The sequence below is a fragment of the Euprymna scolopes genome, chromosome 8 (genome assembly GCF_053919585.1).
Source record: "Euprymna scolopes isolate OS-2025 chromosome 8, ASM5391958v1, whole genome shotgun sequence".
Classification (NCBI taxonomy): Eukaryota; Metazoa; Mollusca; class Cephalopoda; order Sepiida; family Sepiolidae; genus Euprymna; species Euprymna scolopes.
Genome location: NC_136489.1, coordinates 47,323,930 through 47,346,870, shown reverse-complemented (window position 1 = coordinate 47,346,870; position 22,941 = coordinate 47,323,930). Strand labels below are relative to the sequence as shown.

Sequence of the window (22,941 nt, the reverse complement as noted above, 5' to 3'; positions counted from 1 at the left end):
GCTGCACGTTATAGCCCACACAGAATGGGGTGCAGACCAAAAAACCCTTCTCAAACTATACAGGCCATTGATCAGATCAAAACTTGACTATGGATGTTTTATTTATCGGTCAGCTAGGACTTACTTAAAGACACTAAACCTGATCTGCCATGGAGGGCTGAGACTGGCACTAGGAGCCTTCAGGATGTTCCCAGTGGAAAGTCTACACAGAGGCCAGTGAGATACCAGCAGATATAAGGAGCCATAAATTAGCTACCCAATACTAAACTAAAATCATGTCCAAGCAATCCTGCATACACTGTCTCATTCCATCCAAGATACAATGAACTATTCAAAGCAAAAGAAAAAACTATAAAACCCTTCGGCCTACGAATGAAAACAATACTACAAGCATCAAATATAACAACCATCCATAAACATACTCTGTCTGAAATTCCACCTTGGATACTCAAAAAACCCAACGTGAATCCTCGTACTAAGTAAACTCACCAAAGCAAAAACCCACCCTAACACCTACCAAGAAAAATTCCATGATATACTTTTAGACTAACCTAATCATCTGCACATCTACACAGATGGCTTTAAGGACCACAACAGGACAGCATGCGCAGCTATTCTGAATGGAACAACCAACCAAAAGGCACTACCAACTGAAAGCTCCATTTTCTCCGTAGAAGTCTGTACTATCAACCTTGCTCCCAACATCCTAACAAAAAACAAACAAGAAATTTATAATTTATTTTAGATTTGCTCCCTGTTCTATCATCATTGAATAATATAAAGCTCAAAAACCCACTAATCACAAACTATTGAACAGATTAAACTCAATGACTACCCACAAAGAGGTAATCATGTGTTGGATTCCAAGCCATATCAGAGTGAAAGGAAATGAAAGAGCAGACGTGGCAGCCAAATCAGCTTTAAACCGAAACCCTGAACCATCAATATTCATTACACAGACTTAAAATACAAAACCAATAAACTGTTTTATGCAAAATGGTAACAGCGTTGGAATAGTAATACAAATAACAAGCACTTCCATATTAAACCCACCTTTGGAGAGTGGGGGCCATCCCCACAAAAATCAAGAAAAGAACAAGTGGTTATAGCCAGAACACACATTGACCATACAAACCTTACTCCCTCCTACATGCTCAGGCAAGAGCAACCACCACAATGCCTAACATTTTAGATTTGCACAATAAAATGTTTTTGTGGAATATGGAGCTTACGCTATTGCGAGAAAGCACCATCTAAAATTCAACAATATAAAAGACAACATTCACATTTCTGTTTCAACAGAATATTAATATTTCTGTTTCAACAGAATATTAATATTAAAGACAACATTCATATTTCTGAAATCAAACTATACCTAAAAATATAAACTCAAGCACTTACAAAAAATTTTCAATTAAAACAGATACCCTTGTCCCCATTAAAATAAAAACAAAAAATAAACAAACACATTGAAACAAATAAAGAAAACAAATCAAAATGATCTTCAGCATTAAATGACCCAATGAAGGTCGATATGCTGGTTAAATAAACCAACCAATCACTTCTCTTCATGCAGTGCATATCCTCAACAGTCATGTTTCACTTCCCTCCATCATCACACTGCATGCACATGGTTGACAGTAGTAATTCAATCTCCTAAACTTAGTCCATTCACTCCTAATTTAGTTAATAAAAGAGCAAGATGTTTTTGAATGTTGATACGTATGTGCAAATTTCGTTTGATATCTACGAGGGTCGTTCTAAAAACGAAAACATTGAAGAGCTACAAAAATGAGAGTGGTACTATTAAATGAGTGACTTTTTGTGCTCCATTCTCATTGCACTTTTGCAAGTCTCTTTTGATGCCTTGGCTGCAAAAGTCCAGAGCGCACTTTTATCACTCACTTCGCTGTTGCCACTCTGAAATCAATAAACTAATCTCTTAGCTGTGTGAACATCAACTTCATAAACATTCAACAGGTACTGGTGAATGTTAATCGGATCAATTTTTTTCTGTATGGAGGAATTCAATGACACATCTCTGCTTCTAACGCATGCTTATGAGAGGGGATTGCTTTCTTAAAATCTCACACCATCAATATCTGCAACAGTGAGATGAAACTTTCAGGTCATGAATGCATAAGTTCAGTCATTGTAACAATGCATTTTGCAATTGCCTCGAATCCCTTTAGGCACAATAAAAAAAATAGGAGGCATTACTTTTGGGATTTCCCTCATAGAAAATTGACTAACTTTGCTATTTGACTTTATTTTATAGATTGCCAAATTAGCTGTATAGTAATGTGTTTGGGTATGATATTTGTTCTTTGAAGACAAGAAAACATATATGTGGATGAATAACGTGATTGTTCTTTTTTTTTTTTTCTCCTTTTAGATACGATGGTGTGCACTGGCTGTTGTGCAATCTTGGACAATATCGTCACTTATTTGTTCCGTCAGTTAACACGGAAAAAGAAGAAGAATCATCCAACCAGCCTAGCAGACAGTGAAGCATTCCTGAGAATACTTGAAGTCCATCCAGAAATTTTGCAGCAGGTAAAAATTAACAGTAACCATCATAACCAACAAGGGAGAGGGGAGGATGTACTGATTTGGTTTGTTCATTCATAAAAACTATATTTTTAGTCATAAATTTTTTTAGTTCTTTACAAATTTTAAAATAAGCATTTACAATACATAAGATTAATTCACAAAACGTATATATTCTTACATTTTTTTTTGCAGTGTATGTACAGCTAATATTAACTACAAGGAGATCCTAAAAAAATGCCACTTGGCACAATTTAAAATATCTTTTATAAAGCCATTATATTTAATGTTTTTTTTTGTTTTGTTTTGTTTTTTGCAACAAATATGAAACATAATTAAAAATAAATTTCCAGCAATTTTTTTGCAAAATTGTTAGATGAAAGTCTGAAAAATTTCAACATATAGTTAAATATTTTTTGTTTTTGTTGGAACGCAAGTAAAATTGAATTTAAAGTAAATTACAATTTTATTTCCAAATAGTATATATAATGAAATGCAATCTGTTTGAATAGGAATCTGTCAAGAATATAGGTGTATTTTGATCACTTGCGGTCCTCTGCTAATGCTGTTACATTTCCAAGGTTTGTTTTCAAGGATGAAAAAGTGTTAACACAGCTATTTGCCATTATCAAAAGGAGACCTTGTTAGGTTATTGAGCTATTTGTCATCTCCTTTATCCAGATTATTTTGTTTAAAGATCGAAATGTGCAATACATGTTGATCGGTTGACCACAACTGGACCTGTGAGCATTACACACTCTTGAATGCAGGGTGACTGTGAATCCAAGTTTTTGACTAGGTTTCCGGTGATTGTTCACACTGTTAAACTAATTCTGAATACTGTCAATTTTTTAATGGTAGGCCACAATTTTTCTAAGCTTTGTTTCTAACTTTTTACTTTTTTATGAAATCCATTTTTTTTTTTTTTCGCTGTAGATGTTATCAACCGTTTTAAATATCATCATGTTTGAAGACTGCCGTAATCAATGGTCCATGTCCCGCCCTCTCCTGGGCCTTATCTTGTTGAATGAGGATGTAAGTAACACATCTTAACCACCAATTTGTTTTCATGCTTTTTCAGATTACCTAGATAAAATTTAAGTAATCTAAGCTTATCTCCATATATAATAAAATGATTGCAGAACATCTCCTCTGAACTAAAGTACCGTAAGTTTGCAACAATAGATGCCACATACAAATGTATTATGTCTAGGCTATCAACCCTATCTTATGTAACTTTAGAACACCATTTTAGACACATTTAGTTGTTATAATAAAATCCTACATTTCATCCTAGGAGTAACACCATCACAATTGCAGCATCTTTAAAGGGATTAGTTCCTATTTTTCCCCATAAATATTAAGTCCTCCTACCGTCCCCATTCAAGACTGGGAGGAATATGCACAATCTACAAATATTGTGCTTGCTTCCTTCGTAACTGGACCATAAACTCATAAACATAACATAATCTTTCCATTTCTTAATTCCAAAAATAATAAATTCTCCCTTCTGAAATTCCACCTATTCTCATTGGCTGAGAGTGGACAAGTTGATTATTCTGGAACCTACATCTTAATACATAAACGAACGCTCCAGAACTTTTCAAATATGGCGGCACTCTTTACAAAAGACAATCATTTCATTTTAAAAAAATAAACCAAATACAAATATAATAACCACTCAGAATACTGATAACCTTACACTTACCTATGCACACTTCAACAACATGCCCACTGTGCCCCCCCCCCTCTAAAAAAATCCTTGATAAGAAAAACAAACAATATGTATGTGCACCATTGTTTATTTTTCGATTTTGGAGTGGCTTAGCAAACCTTACACGATGCTATTTTTTTTTGTTTTCTTTTACTTTGTTTTATAACGGAGCGTTTTTTTTCTTTAAGTCTGTTTTTACTTTTTTTTACATTTACTTTTAACAAATCTAATTCTATCCAACCGACACTGTCACATCCACCAATTTTTTTGGTGGTTTATATAGTATTTGCGGTGGGTATCCTGATAACGATTATCAAGGTTAAATGTGGGGTAAATATTGTGACATTCCACAAAATAGGGTGTCTATTTCAATAGCCATTTTTAAAATGAGAGATTGGAGGTGTCCATTCCGAAAACCGTTCTTAACATAAGGAGGTTTGGGGTTGGGCAACAACAATAACCATAATTTAATTTTTTATGAGGGGGTGGAGGCATGCTTCCACTGGGCAATGTCTGCTAACGGGTCCTTCTAATTTATTATAAGATGCACCATATTCTAATTAATTTCAATTGCTAAATTATTAAAACTAAAATCTAGTTGAATTTTTAAGACCGTTTCACATAAAATTTGTACTTTTAATTCTTTACTTTTTCAAAGAATTTTGTTTGAATTTTATGTTTTTCTTTTTGAGAGGTTATTTAATACTAAAATATGGTGCATATTAGAATTACTGGTAGGTGATTAGTTGAACATAAAGTATTTTATTCGTAAAATAATTTATTTTAAACAATTTCTTTCATAATTGATGGCATAGAAATACTAGTTTGGGAGCATCTTTTATATATATCAAATTGTCTAACAAAAAAAAAAACGAAAAAGACTTTCATTGTAAAAATAATAAATTTGGATTATTTTTTAATACATTCGTCAACGTTAGCAAACCATTGCTGGGAGTTCAAGGAAAGTGAATGCTCACTGATAGTTGAGTGGAGAATAGTATGACAAGCCAGTACATGTAGGAATTTAAGCGACTCAAGTAGATTGTTTAAATAAGAAATTTGCACTCCTAAAATTTGGACACCTTCAAGTCTATTAAACTGTAGAAGTGAAATAGCAAACAGTAGTATGCACAGAATAAACTATACCTTAGGATAACAATACATAATAATAAGAATGTTAATTTGTGGCAGTCTTTTATGTTGGTGTCTATTCTTTATATATGTTTAAATTTGGGTGTGTAATTTGAATTTAATGTATAATAATACTGAAGTAATACTAGTGCGTTGAGTATGGGGTTCTATGTATATATGGGAAATTATCTTTGTAAAATGTTTTATTTTTTATCCATATGTTTTTTTTTTGTTTACTTTGTTGTACATGATATATATATACACAATGCAAGGATGATTAAAAATATGAAGTATTCAGGATAGTTAAGCAGATGGCAAAGACAAATATAGATATTGAAGAGAAGTGCATTTGGAATGATGGAGTGTTATCAACAAATGAACAAGACAAGAGGAATTCTTAGAAATGCCATTATGAGAAATTGTTGAATACTCAGTTTACATGAAACTGTGAAAATCTAGAAGTTGCAGAAGCAATATCTGGTCAAGCTATAAGAATTGAGAAAGAAATGATATGGGAAGCTGTGAGTAAGATAAAGAAGGGAATAATAGCCTATCAGTAGTTAGTGTGATGATATACGGAAGTGAAAGCTGGCCAATGAGAACATGCATTACATGGAGCGAAATGATAGATGTGTAATGTGAGTTTTAAAGGCAAGTTTAGACCTGATGACTTCAGATCAAATGCGGACAGTTTAGAGTAGACTTCCATGATATGACCGCATTGAAAGAGTGAATGAGAGTTTTTGAGTTAGTAAATGTAGAACGGTTGCAATAGTAGATTCAGCTTATAGATGAAGGCCAAGGAAAACATGGGAGAAAGTGACAAAAAAAAAAATAGACTTGAAAGATATAGTTCAGACAGAAGTTATTTTGGAAATCAATTTTTTGAAGCCGTTTAACGTATGTGATCATGTAAAATGGATGTTATATCAAATATGATATATTACTTCATTTTATATTCACAATCAATTATTGATTGAAATCAATGATGTAATAATGTAAACAAATTTTAAAAAAATTTAATTCTACAATGAAAGCTCCAGAATGCATTTCAATTTTTTGTAAGCAAGGCGAGTATTTTAATCTTTTCTTAATATCCAGTTATTATCAAGGTAAAAATTTGAACAAAAAATGTCATTCTAATTACATATTTTGATCGAAAATTTTCAAGATACTTGTTAAAAATTTCTTTGTGAATGATCCTATAAAAATGGTGTCTTAGTTTTCAACATTCAAGCATGAAGATTTTAGTTTAGAAAATACAAGTCAGTGTCGACAAATTTCAACATTATTATTTGATTTCCATCGTTCATACTCACCATTTTCCATTGATGAGCCAACATTTTAATGCAAAGTGTCTTTTTTTTTTTCTTGTTTCTTTGCATTTAGTATTTCCACAAATTGAGGGACAACATCATTTCCAGTCAACCTGCAGACAAACAGCCTGCCATGGCACAGTGTTTTGAGAATTTGATGGACGGAATTGAACGATCTCTACTAACTAAAAACAGGGACAGGTAAATTAGGATGCTACACTGAAATTGATCTCTCCATTTCAGATGCAATATCTGTATGTTGATTGAAAGTATCTCTAAGGATTCTCATATATATATATGCATCCATCTATCCATCCCTATTTCTTCCTTCTCTTACGATATATATATATATAATTCCTGGTAAATGAAATTAGGACAGACAAAAGTTTTGTTTTTATTTTTACGAAAACTTTGTATACGGAGTTGTGGTAAAAAGGACACTTTTATTTACAAATGTTGAAAAGATTTTTTTTGTACATCTTGATGTCAGTTGAGCAACAAGATGTAGTCTCCCTCCTCCATCACATACCCCCTTCTTGACACCCCATCATTTCAGTTTTCATATTTTTGTCAATGAGACAATTTTTTTTTTATTTTCTCATTATTTAAACAGAGAATACACATTGTTTTTGAACATTTGTGATATTTAGCAAACCCTATTCTTTATCACATAGCATCACATATGAAGAAGAATAGGATTTATGTTATGTCACATGTTGATAGAAAAACCAGTTCTTGGTCTTGGGAACTGTTGTCTCAGAAAAAAAAATTCATTCTCTTTGACTCCCCCACCCCTTTAATAATTTACTGTTTTCATCTTCAGCGTTTGGTTGAGATTAAGTGCTTCATGAGATAACCGTTAACTACAGTAAATATGATTCTAATTTTATGTTATGCAGCCGTGTTATTATGTGAAATAATAATATGGTAATGTGTGTGGATACAGCAGCCTAGAAGAAAATGGTGACTGGGTTCTTAGAGAATGTATTCATTCAACAAGTCTTATAAATGATGTCTATGACAATGATTTCATGCGGACTGAAGAAATAACAATATTCCAATTTGTCATGAAGTTTGCTGACAATTTTGAAATGATTCAATGGATTGTTAAGTGTTTGTGACATCTAATTTACCATGTGCATTGAAACGTTATTCACAATCAATTGGTGGTTGGAATGAAATATTCAAAAAATCGATTTCTTTTTTTTTTTTATTAACTCAAACTCAGCAGCCATTTTTTTGTTTTGTTTTAGGTTAATGTGTTTACACATCATCCATTAAAAGATCAATATAATTTGCTTTTCATTTAAAATTTTCAAAATAATCATCACAGATTTAAATGTTTACATGAGGCAAATTTAAATAATTAATTTAATAGTTAAATCTTCAAAATGGTCATCCGACTCCTTTTATTTGAAAGATGGCAACAACATTTGAAAATCTTAAATAAAAAAAACTTCTGGTTTAATTTCATTGAAGTTAAAATATTCTTTTTCCGAACTCAACAACAAATCAGCAAAACAAAAATTATATTTACTGTAGTTAGCAACGATTGTTATCTCACAAATGACCTAAATGGTTCTTATATCTTATACCATGTTTCCATGAAAGAAATGGGTTTTGTCCAGAAAAGAAAAAAAAATTATTCTTTTTCTAAAAAGGTGAGTTTTTTTTTGTTGTTGTTGTTTCTCAGTTTTTGTATAGATCTTTCCTTTTCAAGGAATATTTTTATTCTTATAATTTTTTTCTCATCTTTACATAGTTTTTCCTTTAATGTTCAGGTCATTTTTCCCCTGATTAAAAAAAACAAATGGAAAAGTTTGTTAGAATGTTAGCATAAAAAAACATAAGAGTTATCTTAAAACTTATTTTCATCTGCACTTTTCTTAGACTTTTTTTTTTTCATTCATGGTTATTTTTGACCACCTTAGATAAAGGTCTCAAATGAACACACACACACACACACACACAGAGTTAAAATTAAAATGCTATACATTTTAATTCAAACTTATTTGCAGATCAAATTGTTTTATTCATTTCTCTCTTTATATATATGTTTGATACTTGTGCAAGTATAAAATAATTTCAGACATACACGTTTCCAGTAAAAAAACAAACTATTATATACTAATGTTGTATTGAAATTAGGAAAAATGATCCAGTAAATGTGCTAGATCTATTTTTCACAAAAAAAATCATAGACCCTAGCATTCCAACATTTTCTATTTTTTATACTTGTTGATTTCAAGAAAGCAAGGGAGATAAGTCAGTTTGTCATAAAGAATTGTTCCCACAACACTTTCACATTAAAATGTGCAATAAATATCGATAATTTGATAAGTTCTATTTTTACTGATTTTTTTATTGGATCATTTTTTGTAATTGTTTTTTAATTTATACTAATTTCAACATGACACATAAGTATGTGATAGTACTTTTACCTGAAATACATGTTTAAAATTAAATTATGCTACAAAACCACCATATATATATATATATATATTAACATATTTCATCTGCAAATAATTTTTCAAGTTTTCTTCATAAATGGATAAACATTTAATATGACCATTTTTATCATTTCTTTGCATGAACTTTTTCCTATCACATCATCTATAATATTCATCATTTAACTGACAACTATCTTATTAACCCTGATCCTCTAATGACTTAATAAGTGGTGACTCATTAGTAAATAAAATATTCAGTTAAGTAATTAAACTAATTTTTATACAAACGTTCTATATTGACAACAAGTGAAATGCTCGTTTAGCAAAGGAACATTTTCATCACTTAAACTTGAGTTTGATCACATCAATTGTTTTTTCCATTAATGACCAATAAATACCAAGTTTAGGAAGTTTACAAATGATGATTAATAATTTGGATTATTCCGACTATTATTCTCATCTTGATTGTTATTCATGTTTTGGCCGATGTAATCTCAGATCTTGTTCAGGTGCATCTATTCGAATTTGCTAACCTAACAGTTGAATTTGAGAATCTGTACTTTGTTTTTGGTGTCTTATCTTTTTCCTGGGATCTTCATCATGAATCATGTTTTCGTTAATGGTTGTGTTGTGTTTGCATACACATGTTCAGATGAGCAGTACACCTTCCAAATTGTGGTAAACCCAACATTTTGGACTTGAAATCTAACAACATCCTCATCTCTGTAAACAATAGTCTTCTTTCTGCTTTTTTCATCTCTAACCAGCACTTGGTTGAACAAATTAACAAGTGATACCCCAGATCTTCAGCAGCATACCATTTCAGCCATACCAATGATTGATTTAAGCAGTGATTTCATCCAGGATACGACAATCGCTGCTGATATATAAAAGCTTAACTGTCATACATTTTTTTGTCATTAATAATTAGGAATCTTGTGACCTTATCTCCTTTCACTCATCTGACCCTTATAATGACTTTTCTCGTGAGTCATTTATTCTTTGTCTTAAGGTAAAATTGCTACTGCAACTATTATTACTATGCAAATAGTTTTCTATTTTGCAATAAGAATATTTTTAATGTTTGCCTAAGTTTTTGGCACCAGTCCCGTACCTGCAAGGGGTTAAAAAGTGAAACAATGATTTGAATAGTGACTCAAAGGAATGCTCCACCTTTTCAACGTGAAAACACCGAGACTATGAACGAATCAATGAAGCAAGTTCTTAAGGAATCGATGGTACGTATACATTCTTCTGTTTCTAATGATTTTTACATGAGACGCGACAACAAATCGGCCGTAGCTCATTTTGCTTGAGGATATCATGAAAACCTTTTCATGAAACATCTTTATTTTTTGCTTTAATTAAAAGTGCAAATAGGCAATCGCCAGTTCACGTCCTCTCATCTGAATGATAACAACCTTTGCTTTTTAAATGTACAAATGATCTTAATTATTAGAAAAGTCTTCTCTATTATCACTGTATACAGCTAAGATTGCTTCCCTGAATGATACATGGTACTCTTTAATAAACACTTATTATACAAGTCATTCACCCTTACTCTAGATTGGGTCTTTCATAGAAAAGCAATCAAATGCACATAATTATGTCGACTTTTATTGTGGTTTCGTTTCAATTAGACTACATCAATAAACATACAAATACTCTCTGGTGGCAAAAGCTGCTGGATGGCATTAGGAGTGGCAGTACCACCTTAACTAGTAAAACTGTATTGCCATATTCTGGTTTCTGACTGATGAGGAAAGAGTATCACACATTCTATATTAAAAATGAGGATAAATAAAATTTTAAGAAATGCATATAGATGAATTATTTTGCTATTTTCTAATGAAAAAAATTCAAAATTAAATTCACGACAAACTCCATCTTTTCATTTTGTAGCATGAATTTCTTTCATTTCAATCAGCTTTTTTCAATTAGAAAAGTGGAAATAAAATGATTTTATTTTCTTAATTGGAAATAAGAAATAAAAATAAAAAGGTATTTCATGTGATTCACCCAAAAATTATTTTTTTAACTAACTTTTCTCGTTATTTCACATAAATCTTTGAATAATAAAGGTAAAATGTTTTGCACGCTTTCTTTTAGTCAAAAAAGTTTTGTATGTTCTATTACTTAAAGCTTTTTTTCTTCAGCTCAACAAATTGTGATAAGAAAACTCTTTCTACATGATTTTCTTTTCTTATTCTGCCCCACCCATCTTTCTCTGCACATGATATTAATCATAAATTTTCTTTTATTTTTAATTCCAACATTTCTGATGATCCTGTTTGATATTTTGAAATGTTGAAGTTACAAAAGGAATGCTTAACAAATATTAGATTTGATAGCAAGAATTTATTTTATTTTTCATCAATTGTTAAAAAAATATATTTTCAAGTACTAAGAAATTTTTATGTTCATGATTCTTAGTGGATTTGGACAAATATTTTGGATATTCCTTAGAATACCCCTTACATTAAAAAAACAAAAATAAAGAAAAATATGCATTATGTACATGTCTGTGATGAAACATATCTTTCAAAAATCACACATAAGTCAAGTAGTTTTATTTTTAAATAAAAAATATGAAATTTTATGAGTAATTGAGGAGCAACTGTCCCAGTGCTAGTATGAAAAATATTTCAAGAAACAAAAGGAGATAACATTCATACTTGATTTATGTTGAAATGTCTATGAATTAATCACCTAAAAATGATTTTCTTTATAAAATAAAACTACTTGATCAATTTACATGATTTTTTTAAAATATATTTTTGTCACAAGCAAATACATACAGATTTTTCTATAATTTTTGTTTTTTAATGCAGGAAACTTCTGGACACAAACCAATATTTTTTGCAATCTCTCAACTGAAGAGGATTTAAAAAAAAATAAAAAAGTAAAAGCAAAAATAATTTATTCTCATACTACTCTGACATCTTGTTTGGGAGAGTGAATTTCCCTCACTAAAACAATGAATGTAATTAAGATGTCTGATCATTCAGCACGTGATAGCAATATTATAAAAATAATTGAATATACAAACCAAAAATACACGATACAGATTTGTCTGACAGGTCAAGATAAATTTAATAGAAGCACAAACAACAAAACAGACAATTAGGAATTTTCTATATACAAAGTGCCTTCAATAAGTTTTCAGACTTTTTTGTACAGGCATTTAAAATTGTCGTAGACTCTTGAAAATTCAGTATGTTGTTGCTATACATCTTATGAGACGACTGACAAATTTTTATGATTACAGGTTCAAATGAACAGCTAGGAATTGAAATGCACTTTACTAAAGCCTGATTATCACAGCTGTTGAATTTCAAAAATGCAATCTGGATGTGAGGACACTTTAGAAGAACGATATGCAATAAAATTTTGTTTTAAACTTGGAAAAAATACCACAGAAACGTATGGAATACTTCAGACTGTTTTGGACCATCTTGCATGAATCAAGCATCAGTTTGAGTGCCATAAAAGATTCAAGGAAGGTAGGGAGTCTGAAGGATGAGAGGTGTGGGAGGAGTAGGGAAGTCAGAATACCAAAGTCGATTGGCCAAATAAAGAATTTCATGGATAAGTACCGTCATGTGTCTATAAAGACAATAAGTGCACAGTTTGATGTCAGTGTGGGAACTGTGAACGCAATTATTTGCGAAGAACTGAAGATGTAGAAGATTTGCACAAAATTTGTCCCAAGGGTGCTCAGAGAAGATCAGAAAGAAAGACGTCATGACAGCAGGGAGATGGTCGAGCTGATCAATTCAGTTCCCGCAGTTCAAACCTTGCTTCCTGTGACTTTTGGTTATTGCCTAAGTGTAAGGAAAACCTTAGAGGCTGTCGTTATGAGACAATTGAGATGGAAGAAGCTGTGACGAGGGTCATTGACATGATCACACAAGAGGACTTCCATGGGGCCTTTTAGAAGTTGTTGGAATGGTACAAGTGCATTGTAGCCGGAGGAGATTACTTCATAGGGAACTAGAGTTTCATGTGTTTACTATCAATAAAAGTGCTCATACAAAAAGTCTGGAAACTTATTGAAGGCACCTCATATCTTTTTATAAGTGGTAAACAGTAGATAACTAGAGAGAGGGACTTGAATACTTTGTGATGTCCAAACTTCAAGACAGTTGAATAATTCAAACAAAGATTAACAATGTTTTTGTTCCTAAAATGATGTATGCAAAGAGTTGTATGATGCAGTAGTCAATTTGAAGAAAAATCAAATTCAAATGGTACTTGTCTAGAGTTTCCAGTTTGCTATTTTATTTTCGTTTTTCATTGTTTTTATTGTATTTTTTCCTTTTTTTAAAAATCTATTCGGTCGATCATCAGTAGGTATTTCTCTAAAAATGTCTATGATGTCACATATGACCTGAACAATCTCCTGACTCACTGATTTCATTAAACATTCTTTCATTATCTCTGTCTGAACGTTATTGTAAATGCAAACCAATCCACTGCGTTAGTTGAGTAACTTCCTTTTAAGCTGAGACAACTTATTCAGCGATTCAATTAGAGCAAAGTCTAATCACCACTTTCGACATATACTTTGCTTCTTTTTCTTCCAAGAACTTTGAATCATTGTGTGACTTCTTCCCTTTTTTACCTTACCAATATTTATTAATATCCATTTTACATCCACATTCAAACGCAGAGCTGAAATAGATTAGTGATACAACAAAACCGAAGAAAACATAGTATTAACCAACATCAACTATAGAATGTCTGACTCTGATCTTAATTTTCTCTTTCATGTCTCCTTCCTTCATTCGTCTGCTTGCTTCATTTCTTGCTGCCTATTTCTACACTAACTTCTGCTATTGCCTTTTCTTTTTCTATGCCCACACATTTTTGATGTTGAATCATCAAATTGAATTTCTGTCATGCTATTCCTATCAGCTCATAACATTTAAGTGATTTTTTTACATGTCTAATTTATGATCTATACTATTAAATAACAAGATTAGTTTAATTGCTTGAAAATTTAAAACCTCTATAATTACTACTATTGATTCTCTAAAATAATTACTCTAATTATTTGCCTTTTTATTTTATTATTTTTTTTTTTTACAATATACTGTAATTTTCTGCATTACAAAGAAAAATACTTTTGGTTAAAAAATAAATTTTTTGCAGTCATTTTCTTTCATTTAATATAAGTTTTTATTAATGTTAATTGTTATTAAAATCTGTATTTAAAAACACAAATTTTGGTTCTTGCCCAGAATTCACCCATATTAAAAAAAAAACAAAAATAAAGAAAACTGTATGATGTATATAACACATAAGGAAATGAAAATATATTCCCAAAATCATGTAAATTGATCAAGTAGTTTTATTTTTAAATAAGAAAATAAAATTTTATAATTGACTGATGAGCGACCATCTCATCCACCGTTTGGAAAAATCTCAAGAAACTAAGGGATGATAACCCAACAATAATTCATCTTTACTAGATTTATGTTGCAATATCTATTAAAAAATGATTTTTATAAAAATAAAAATATTTGATCAATTTACATAATTTTTGAAATATAACATCTTCATTTCGTCTTGGATAAATGCATCAGAAAATATGTATTTTCATTGAGTAATATATCAGAAATTCTTGACAAGAATCCAACTTTGTTTGATTTAAAGGGAATTGGCAAAAAGAAGCACTCATTTATCATTTTGTTCATGAATTAAAAAAAATTTCAAATATAGATCAACTAAAATATTGAATTTTAATTGATGAAAAATATCCAAATGTTGGTGAAATCTTTTGGTGTTTCACAATGTTTGATCTTTTCTCATTTCAATTTTAGATAGTCATTGGGTGTTTAAAAATCTAATATACAAGAATAAGTTATGAAACAGAAAAGAAAATATTTGTATCAGCTGTATTAGAATTTTACTTACTGTAAATGGTTATTGGGGTACGAAATAGTCTATATTAGTACATTTGAAAAACTTTCTATTTGCAAAATTTATACTATGCAAAACTTAAAACTTAATCAGATTATTAGAAAGAAAATGAAATAATAAAAAAAAATGACTTTCTAAACACATCGAGAAAATGTTCTTGTTGATTTTTGTTTTCAATAGAAAAGAAAATGTTTCCTAATAAAGAATTAAAAAAAAATGTTTTGATCACTGATTTTGATTTTATTTATTTCTATTATTTTAGAAATTTTATTTCATAAAATATTTGTAATTATTTTTTGACTTACGAAAATAATAATGAAGAATAAGTGGGATAGGACAAACTTGGGTTCTTATTTTGAATTTGACTAAAAAAATACAGATAAAACTTTGATATACGCATTCGTCACAGAACAATGTCATATTCCCAAAACCATGTAAATTGATTTAGTAGTTTTTTATAGCTAAGAAATCAATTATTATGGCATGAAATGTAGGGTTTCCATCTGCCATTTTTTATAAACAAGGGGACAATGAGTCAATTCAACCTATTAAAATCAAAATGAGCTGTGTAATGGCTACAATTTACTATTAAAATCACTAAAAATCATAAAGAAATGATTTTTTTTATATATAAAAAAAACTACTTGATTTATGTGATTTTAGGAATGCGACATCTTCATTCAGTGACAAGTATGTACACTGTAAAAAATTTTCTGTGTTTTTGTTTTTTTAATTAGTCAAATTCTAAAGAAGAACCCGAACATGTATTCTCTAATTCCAACAGATCTTTGTTTGGTTTATCAATTTGCAAGGTGCGACAGTTAATCACATCGTTTGTCCATCTGTCATTATGATTCATTAGAATTTAATGGAAAAGACCAATTTTTTATTGAGATGTGTAATTAGTTTATTGAAAGCAAATTTCAATGCGTTGTTATTGAGTGAAATGATATTAGAATGATACAATCGATGTGTAATTCAAATCTTAATGTAAATTTGATAACCTCAGAAAAATTAAATCTAAACAGTATATGTGTGCAGAACAGGAGATTTCATTTGTTAAATAACATTGAAAGAATGGATGAGAATTCTTGGGTTAGTAGATGTAGAACAGTTAAGGTAGCAGAGTCAGTTCACAGAAGGCCAAGGAAAACATGGCAAAAAGTGATAAAAATGGATTTGAGAGAAAGCAGAATAAATACAGACTTGATGGATTAGTTTGGAAATCAATTTCTTGAAGTCTTTTCAACACATGCCAGCTTGTAAAACAGGTATTAAAACACCTGATGATTTCCAAACTAACTTTGGGTTTTTAATTTCTCTTAAATTTGAAGATAAATACATGTTTATTTATTTGAAAATTTATTTTGGGAGGGTAGGGCTACCTCCCTTTTTCTTTTTTGCACTGTCATTGTTAAATGTTAGTATTTGTTTTTATAACTTTGATTTCATATAACAAATACATGGTGATCAACCCCAAATAGAATTGCTAATAAAATTTTCAGTCCACCATATCTGGTATAAACAAACTTCAATGTATAACTTGCTCGTCCACCAGGTTTCAATGATGTCCAACAGTCCGTTTTGTGTTTTTTAAATAAACACACCTGAATATGATGTGAAAAATTGGCACTACCCTGATTTGAGCTGTGAATGAAGAATGTGGGGATTATTTTGATAGACTTTTGTAATAAAACTAGAGATAAAAATTTGAAATTAAGATCTGGTGAATGTGAAGTTCATTCAGGATCACATCTCTTAATGATGAGACGACCTCCAAAATCTCCTCACATATCAGTCATTGAATGATGATAAAACAAGACTATTGTATATGTATGAGTGAAAATAGACTGAAGTTTATTTGAAGCAAATATTGTGTATATGAATTAACAATGCCATGAATGGCACTGAGGGGGGGGGTATCACCTTGTATTTGCTGTTTCAGAGGCAAACCAAAGAGACCTAACTTAATTTAGATTTTGTCTTAAAACACCAAGAAACAAATAATAACCCATTCAAAATATATTTCAATTTTTTTCAGATTCTCTATTCAACTGAAATTATTTCCTGTGATCCCATTAAATAAAGGTAAGCAAAATGTTTTCAATCAATTGTATGTTATTCCTATTTCCTTTAAATTTTATTTGTTTCAGTTTTTGTGTCTTGATTTCCCCAAATACATTTATCATACTTTAAATCCCTTTTTTTTTTTTATTTATGCAACCAGCATAACACTGTTTATGGACATGTACTAAACCACCTGTTACATCGTTATTTGTTTTATTTTAAACAACTCTAACAGAATAATAGAAATGCCTCTAGCACCCACCCTCTTTCTACATCATGTTTCTCTCTCTCATAATTATTTACATTATTCTATAATTGTAACGGGAGAGGGAATGTATAAAGCAGTAACTCACCTAGCAAACCAAATCATTCATAGTGAAAAAATTCCCAATGAATGGGACCTTTCCTACATTATCAACCGCTTCAAGGGCAACGATGATGCTTTAGAACAAGAAAATTACCATGGACTTGAACTGTTTGAGCAAGTTTTGAAAATTATTGAAAGGATTTTTGAGATTGTGATCAGATCTCAAATCTCTATCAATTCAATGCAGTTTGGATTTATGCCTGATCACAGCACTATAGACACTATCTTCACCTTACACCAGCTCCATGAGAAGTATCTGGGTGAAAAGAAGACTAAAAGCATTTGTGTCCCTAGATCTGTTCTGTGATGTGCCATGCAAAAGCTTGGTGAAGAAGAATCGGTTGTACACACAGTCTAGGCCATGTATGCGAATGCCAAGTCTTTTATTTGAGTGAACGGTTAATACAGCCTTGAATTTGATGTATAGATTGAGGTGCATCAGGGTTCTGTACTTGATTCGCTTCTCTTTGTCATTGTTATGGAAGCTTTGTTGCTAGAGTTCTACGCAGGTTGTCCATGGGAACTACTTTATGCAGCAGACGATCTTGTCATCATTGCTGAATTGATGGATAGACTTCTCCACAAGCTGAGTATATGGAAATCAGATTGAAGCTAAAAGTCTTGAAGTAAACATGGGCAAAACCAAAATATTCTTTAGCCAGCATGATACTTCAAAACTGGTCGCCAAATGCAAGTTTCCTTGTGGTGCATGTAAAAAAGTGCATTGATAATAATTCCATCTATTGCTCTTCCTGCAAGACATGGCTACATAAAGTATGCTCTGGTATCAAGGGTAGACTGAAAGACAATCAGAACTTCACTTGCAGGAAGCGTTTAGGATTGTTGCCTGTTGCCACTACTTAGGATATCAAGCAAGTAGAGTTGCAAGGAGAGAACCTTGAGGTAGTTGAGACTTTTTGCTATCTTAGTGATGTATCTGGTGAGAGAAGTGGTTGTGATGCTACGACTGCCAGAATCCGTTTTGCATGGAAGAAATTTAGAGAACTCCTCTCAATCCTCACTTTTTACACAATAGAGGCTATGCTTACTTGTGTCAGAAGTATTCTCTTGTATGTTAGTGAAACTTGACCTAATACAGGTGAGGACATTACCAGACTAACTCCCATATGCGATAGATATGCTCCTCAAAGCTTGATGATAGAACCCCTCTCGATGACCTGAGATCCAGGCCTAACCTCAATTCAGTAGATGAGACTGCACTGGAATAAACTGAGATGGTTTAGCCACATCCAATGCATATGAGTCGACAAGTGGTCAAGAAGAATCATCAACTTTGATATCCCTGAAGCCTGACCAAGGAATAGGTAAAGTGATAACATCAAGCAGAACCTGAAACATCATAGATTAATAGAAGTATTGGCAATGGATTGAATCAAAAGGAGAGAAGCCATTGAAGTCAATGACCCAAATGTTCAACCCTCGAACTCGTGAACAAGTGACGATGAATGTGCAGTAATAGTAGCATTTCCATCATCCTTCACCTTTCCTCCAGTTCATGTGCAGATGAACACTGCATGGTGAAAAGATTCTTAGTTTTATGATGATAATATAGGTTTAAATAATTTGTTTCTAATCTTACTGTATGTTAAGTGGCGGTTTCTTAGTTTTTATCAAACGAAGCTTTAAATCAATTAAATTTGATTCCATCAAGTCATTCATTTGCCAAAATTCTTGTACAAATTTTTTTTTTTAATTACATTTTCACCCCAAATAAGGCATAGTGCCACTTGGATGTAGGGGTGAGGTGGGGGCTACTATCAGAGACATAAGTTGAAGGGATACTATGTAGGGAGTTGAGCAGCAAGATGCCTGCTTATATTTTCATTTTGTCACAGGTATGTACATCATACAGATTTTCCTTTATTTTTGTTTTATTAATATAGGTAGGATTCTAGACAAAATATGAATGGTTGGAAGTTGAATGATTTAAGCCATTTTGCTGCACAATGATTGAACTTAATAAACACCGAACAAAAACATTTTCATTTTATTGATGATTCCAGTTTGTGAATCACTCTTAGATCTTGTCTGAAGTTTGGTCTTCTGACATATTTGTAGTTGTTATTCAATGAAATCTCATCGGAGTTTGGAATCAAAGAAAGGAATTTTTTCAGAAATGCGATTAGGAGAAAATACATTTGTTTCGCTCCAGACAGAAAAAATCCTGGAATCATCAATGACTATTTTGAAAAGTTATCTTCTTTTTAAAAACAAAAGTTTTTGTTTTTCCCCTCATTTTTCTTCCAATTTTGATTAAATGTTTTTAATTACATACTTCATCCACATATGTCCACCTGAAATACGTTGTAAATTTTTTTGCAAATGTTTTTGCCCATTTCATTTCCTAATATAAAGACATTTTCATTAATTAATACTTGACTCATTTGGAAATATTTGATTTTGTAATCTTTTTTACATTAAAACTAGGAAAACATTAATCAAACACATTCCTCATTTATTTGATTTATCAACAATTGCAACAGATGTTACTAAATTACGTCTACTTAAATTTTAAATTAGACATCAACAAATCAACAGATGTACTTGTTTGCTTAAGATCGACAAACAATAAATTATTTTTACATATAATTGTTGCAGTTTTCTTGTGTGCAAATGTATTTCCATTTTCATGGGAAAACTGAGATGCACAAATATGCAGTTTATCATGTTTTTTATTTTTTTATTACATTTTCACCCCAAACAAGGCACATTGCCACTTTGATGTAGGGGGCTACTCTGTGGGGAGTTGGGCAGCAAGATGTCGGTTCACTTAGGGAAGCAGGAACCTGGGAGGGAATTCCAAAGTCTAGCAGTTCTGAGGAAGAAACTATTGGAGTAGGGATCTCAACTGTGAAGGGGTGGGATTATATATAGGGATCTCAACTGTGAAGGGGTGGGATTTTGCTGCTTGTCGGGTTTGTCAGGGGGTATTTACGTCGAGGGAGGGGTACAAGTGCTTGCAGTTCTTCGGAGCATTCACTGTCAAACTTTAGATACGTTGAGGATACAAGATGTACACCTAACTGTGAGTATGTACACATACAAATACACAACTTGTGTTTTGCATTTTCGAAGCATCAAAAAATAAAAACGTCCCAATAAACTCCTAAGGGTACCCCCTAATTTCTTCATATATTCATATATAGCATCACATAATTATGTCAACATGCTCGTTCTTGTTAGTAGAGCAACGTTTAGCATTTGTTTCAAATTTGGGATATCAGATGCTGCATGCGAGAGAACGATAACACGTTCTTGCAAAAAGTAACATCAAAATCACCTATCCCAATTAAGATGTAAATGCAGCCTAAGGAGAGACTGTGAATCGAGTATTCCTTAGTAATTTCTACCTCAACTAGAATAGCATTTTTTCTGAAGGTTTCACATTCAAACTCCTCAACCTAACATTCACACACAATGCTGATTGAAATAACTACATAGGAGATAGTGTTAAATCTGCTTCGAAGAAGGTAGATTCCCTCTACTAAGCTAGAAAATTTCTGACATCTGCAAGTATCCTATATCTCTTCAAGGCTATCATTCGTCCATGCATGCAGTATTGTTGCCACATCTGGGCTAATGCATCCATTACTAGTCTGTCTTGGACAGGATAAAAAAAAAATGAATTTTTTATCCTAATAAGTTCTGAACTATCAATCTTCGTTCATGTCTCGTCACTGCAGTATTTGACTCCTATTCTTGTTCCAATGAACTTGCTCTACTTATACTCCCTTAACATAAATACCTCTGACACATTCGACTAGCAGTAAAATCCCACCCCTACATTGTGAAGGTCCCTATCTGCTAGATTTTCTGTTTGGTGGTGAATAAAAGTTCAAAACATGCAGGTGATAGAGGAAACAAGTTCAACTCACTCCAATACTGTAACACGCACACGCATAAGGCATTCAAAACGCATAACATTTGGAAACATGATCATCAATTAACCTTTTTCCATTCGATGAATCGGCTAAATTTGATATGTGAACATGATTTTTGTTTCTTTTGCTAAATGAATTTCTAAATATGATGTGAATGTAATTTTTATGCAATATTTTATTTCTTTTTCAGACAAAACTTCTGAAGTTTGGGAAGATCATGTAAATAGAGATTTTTTTCAATCTAACATGATAACAAGTTCAATACTTTAGAAATTCACCTGAAACTAACACAGGTAATCCGGAGGAGGTAACCTCTTATAGTTTGCCTGCCTCACAACTGGAAACACACACCATAAACAATCGGAAGATAAAATAAAAATTTCCCCCTTTCCCTCCCTTTGTGTCCACTTTTCCTACCATTTTGTAGATTATCGTTCTTGCCACAACTCCGTATATATATGTTGTCACGGGCACTGATGAGCAGCATAACTGGTGTGCTCGTCAATCCTCAACTGCCCGTATTTATTTGTGTGCTCTCTCCTTTCATTGATCACAGCAACTAAATGCAAATGCCGCCTTTTTGTAATATTAATCTGTTTTTTTTATGCACCTGGCTTCATTTAAATTTTTTTTACACTATTCCTTCTACTGTGTGAAAGTAGCGCACATCTATTTATAAAACATTTTTTTTTTTATATAAAAAGAAAAGATATATACACACACATGTATAATCTCACTGCACTCTCTTTCTCTTAACTCCAGATGCTTTTTATCAGAACATAAAACTTTTCAAACTTTTGTATCTTTCAACTTTCTGGCTATTATATCTGAATGTGCAAATTAATGATTTTTACGATATATTTATTTTAAATAAATATTAACAATTATTTTTATACATGCAGACACTAATATTTCATATTTATGCAGTCATTGGTGTAGGAAGTGGTCGGAAGGTTCAAACTCCGTCAGAAAGTCGTTCTTGATTCCATTTCAAAGTCACCAGAAATTAACACAAGAATTGAAGGAAATTAAGTGCCTATTAGTGCCACATTTATGGGCATATATATAGTAAGCAGTCATAGAGTATCTGCGCCAAAGTTCACTGCTTTTTCTTAGTTCCCTAAAGAGGGCTCAACTTTAATTTCTTAAACAGCTTTTTTTTCATAGTTTGTTTATTTTTTATATATATATTCTGAAACTACATAAACTAGCATACTTGGATAAGTATATTTCATTTTGATCAGAAGGAGCGGTGTCTGTATTTGTGTTAGACAACTTTGTTATTGTATTGTAACTTGTAAAGAAAATATGTCGCATTTCAGGTTATGTAGTTAAAATGATGACGTGGATAGAAATAGGTCACATTGAAAGTCAATTTCTAAAAGCTGTCCAACACATGCCAGCATGTAAAACTAATCTGATGAAATTTATAATTTGAATATGGAAATCGACTCCCGTAACCATGTATATTTTTAAGCTACTTTACCCAGCATACTTGGATAAGTATATTTCATCGTGA

At 31.7% G+C, this 22,941-nt stretch overlaps 1 protein-coding gene across 4 annotated transcripts in view; it reads left to right on the top strand.

Annotated features, from left to right (window-relative positions):
• The window catches only part of LOC145283548 (exportin-7-like), a 154,444-nt gene that overhangs the window by 122,168 nt on the left and 9,335 nt on the right, over positions 1-22,941 (top strand). Inside the window, exons 27-31 of one of the 4 annotated variants that reach the window (XM_080132428.1) lie at positions 2,396-2,556; positions 3,487-3,585; positions 6,785-6,912; positions 17,128-17,174; positions 21,613-21,641. In XM_080132428.1, coding sequence (XP_079988554.1) covers positions 2,396-2,556; positions 3,487-3,585; positions 6,785-6,912; positions 17,128-17,174; positions 21,613-21,641 — 464 coding nt within the window. Of the gene's footprint in view, positions 1-2,395; positions 2,557-3,486; positions 3,586-6,784; positions 6,913-17,127; positions 17,175-21,612; positions 21,716-22,941 lie in introns of all 4 variants that reach the window. The other 3 variants (XM_080132427.1, XM_080132430.1, XM_080132429.1) reach the window with 3 other exon arrangements.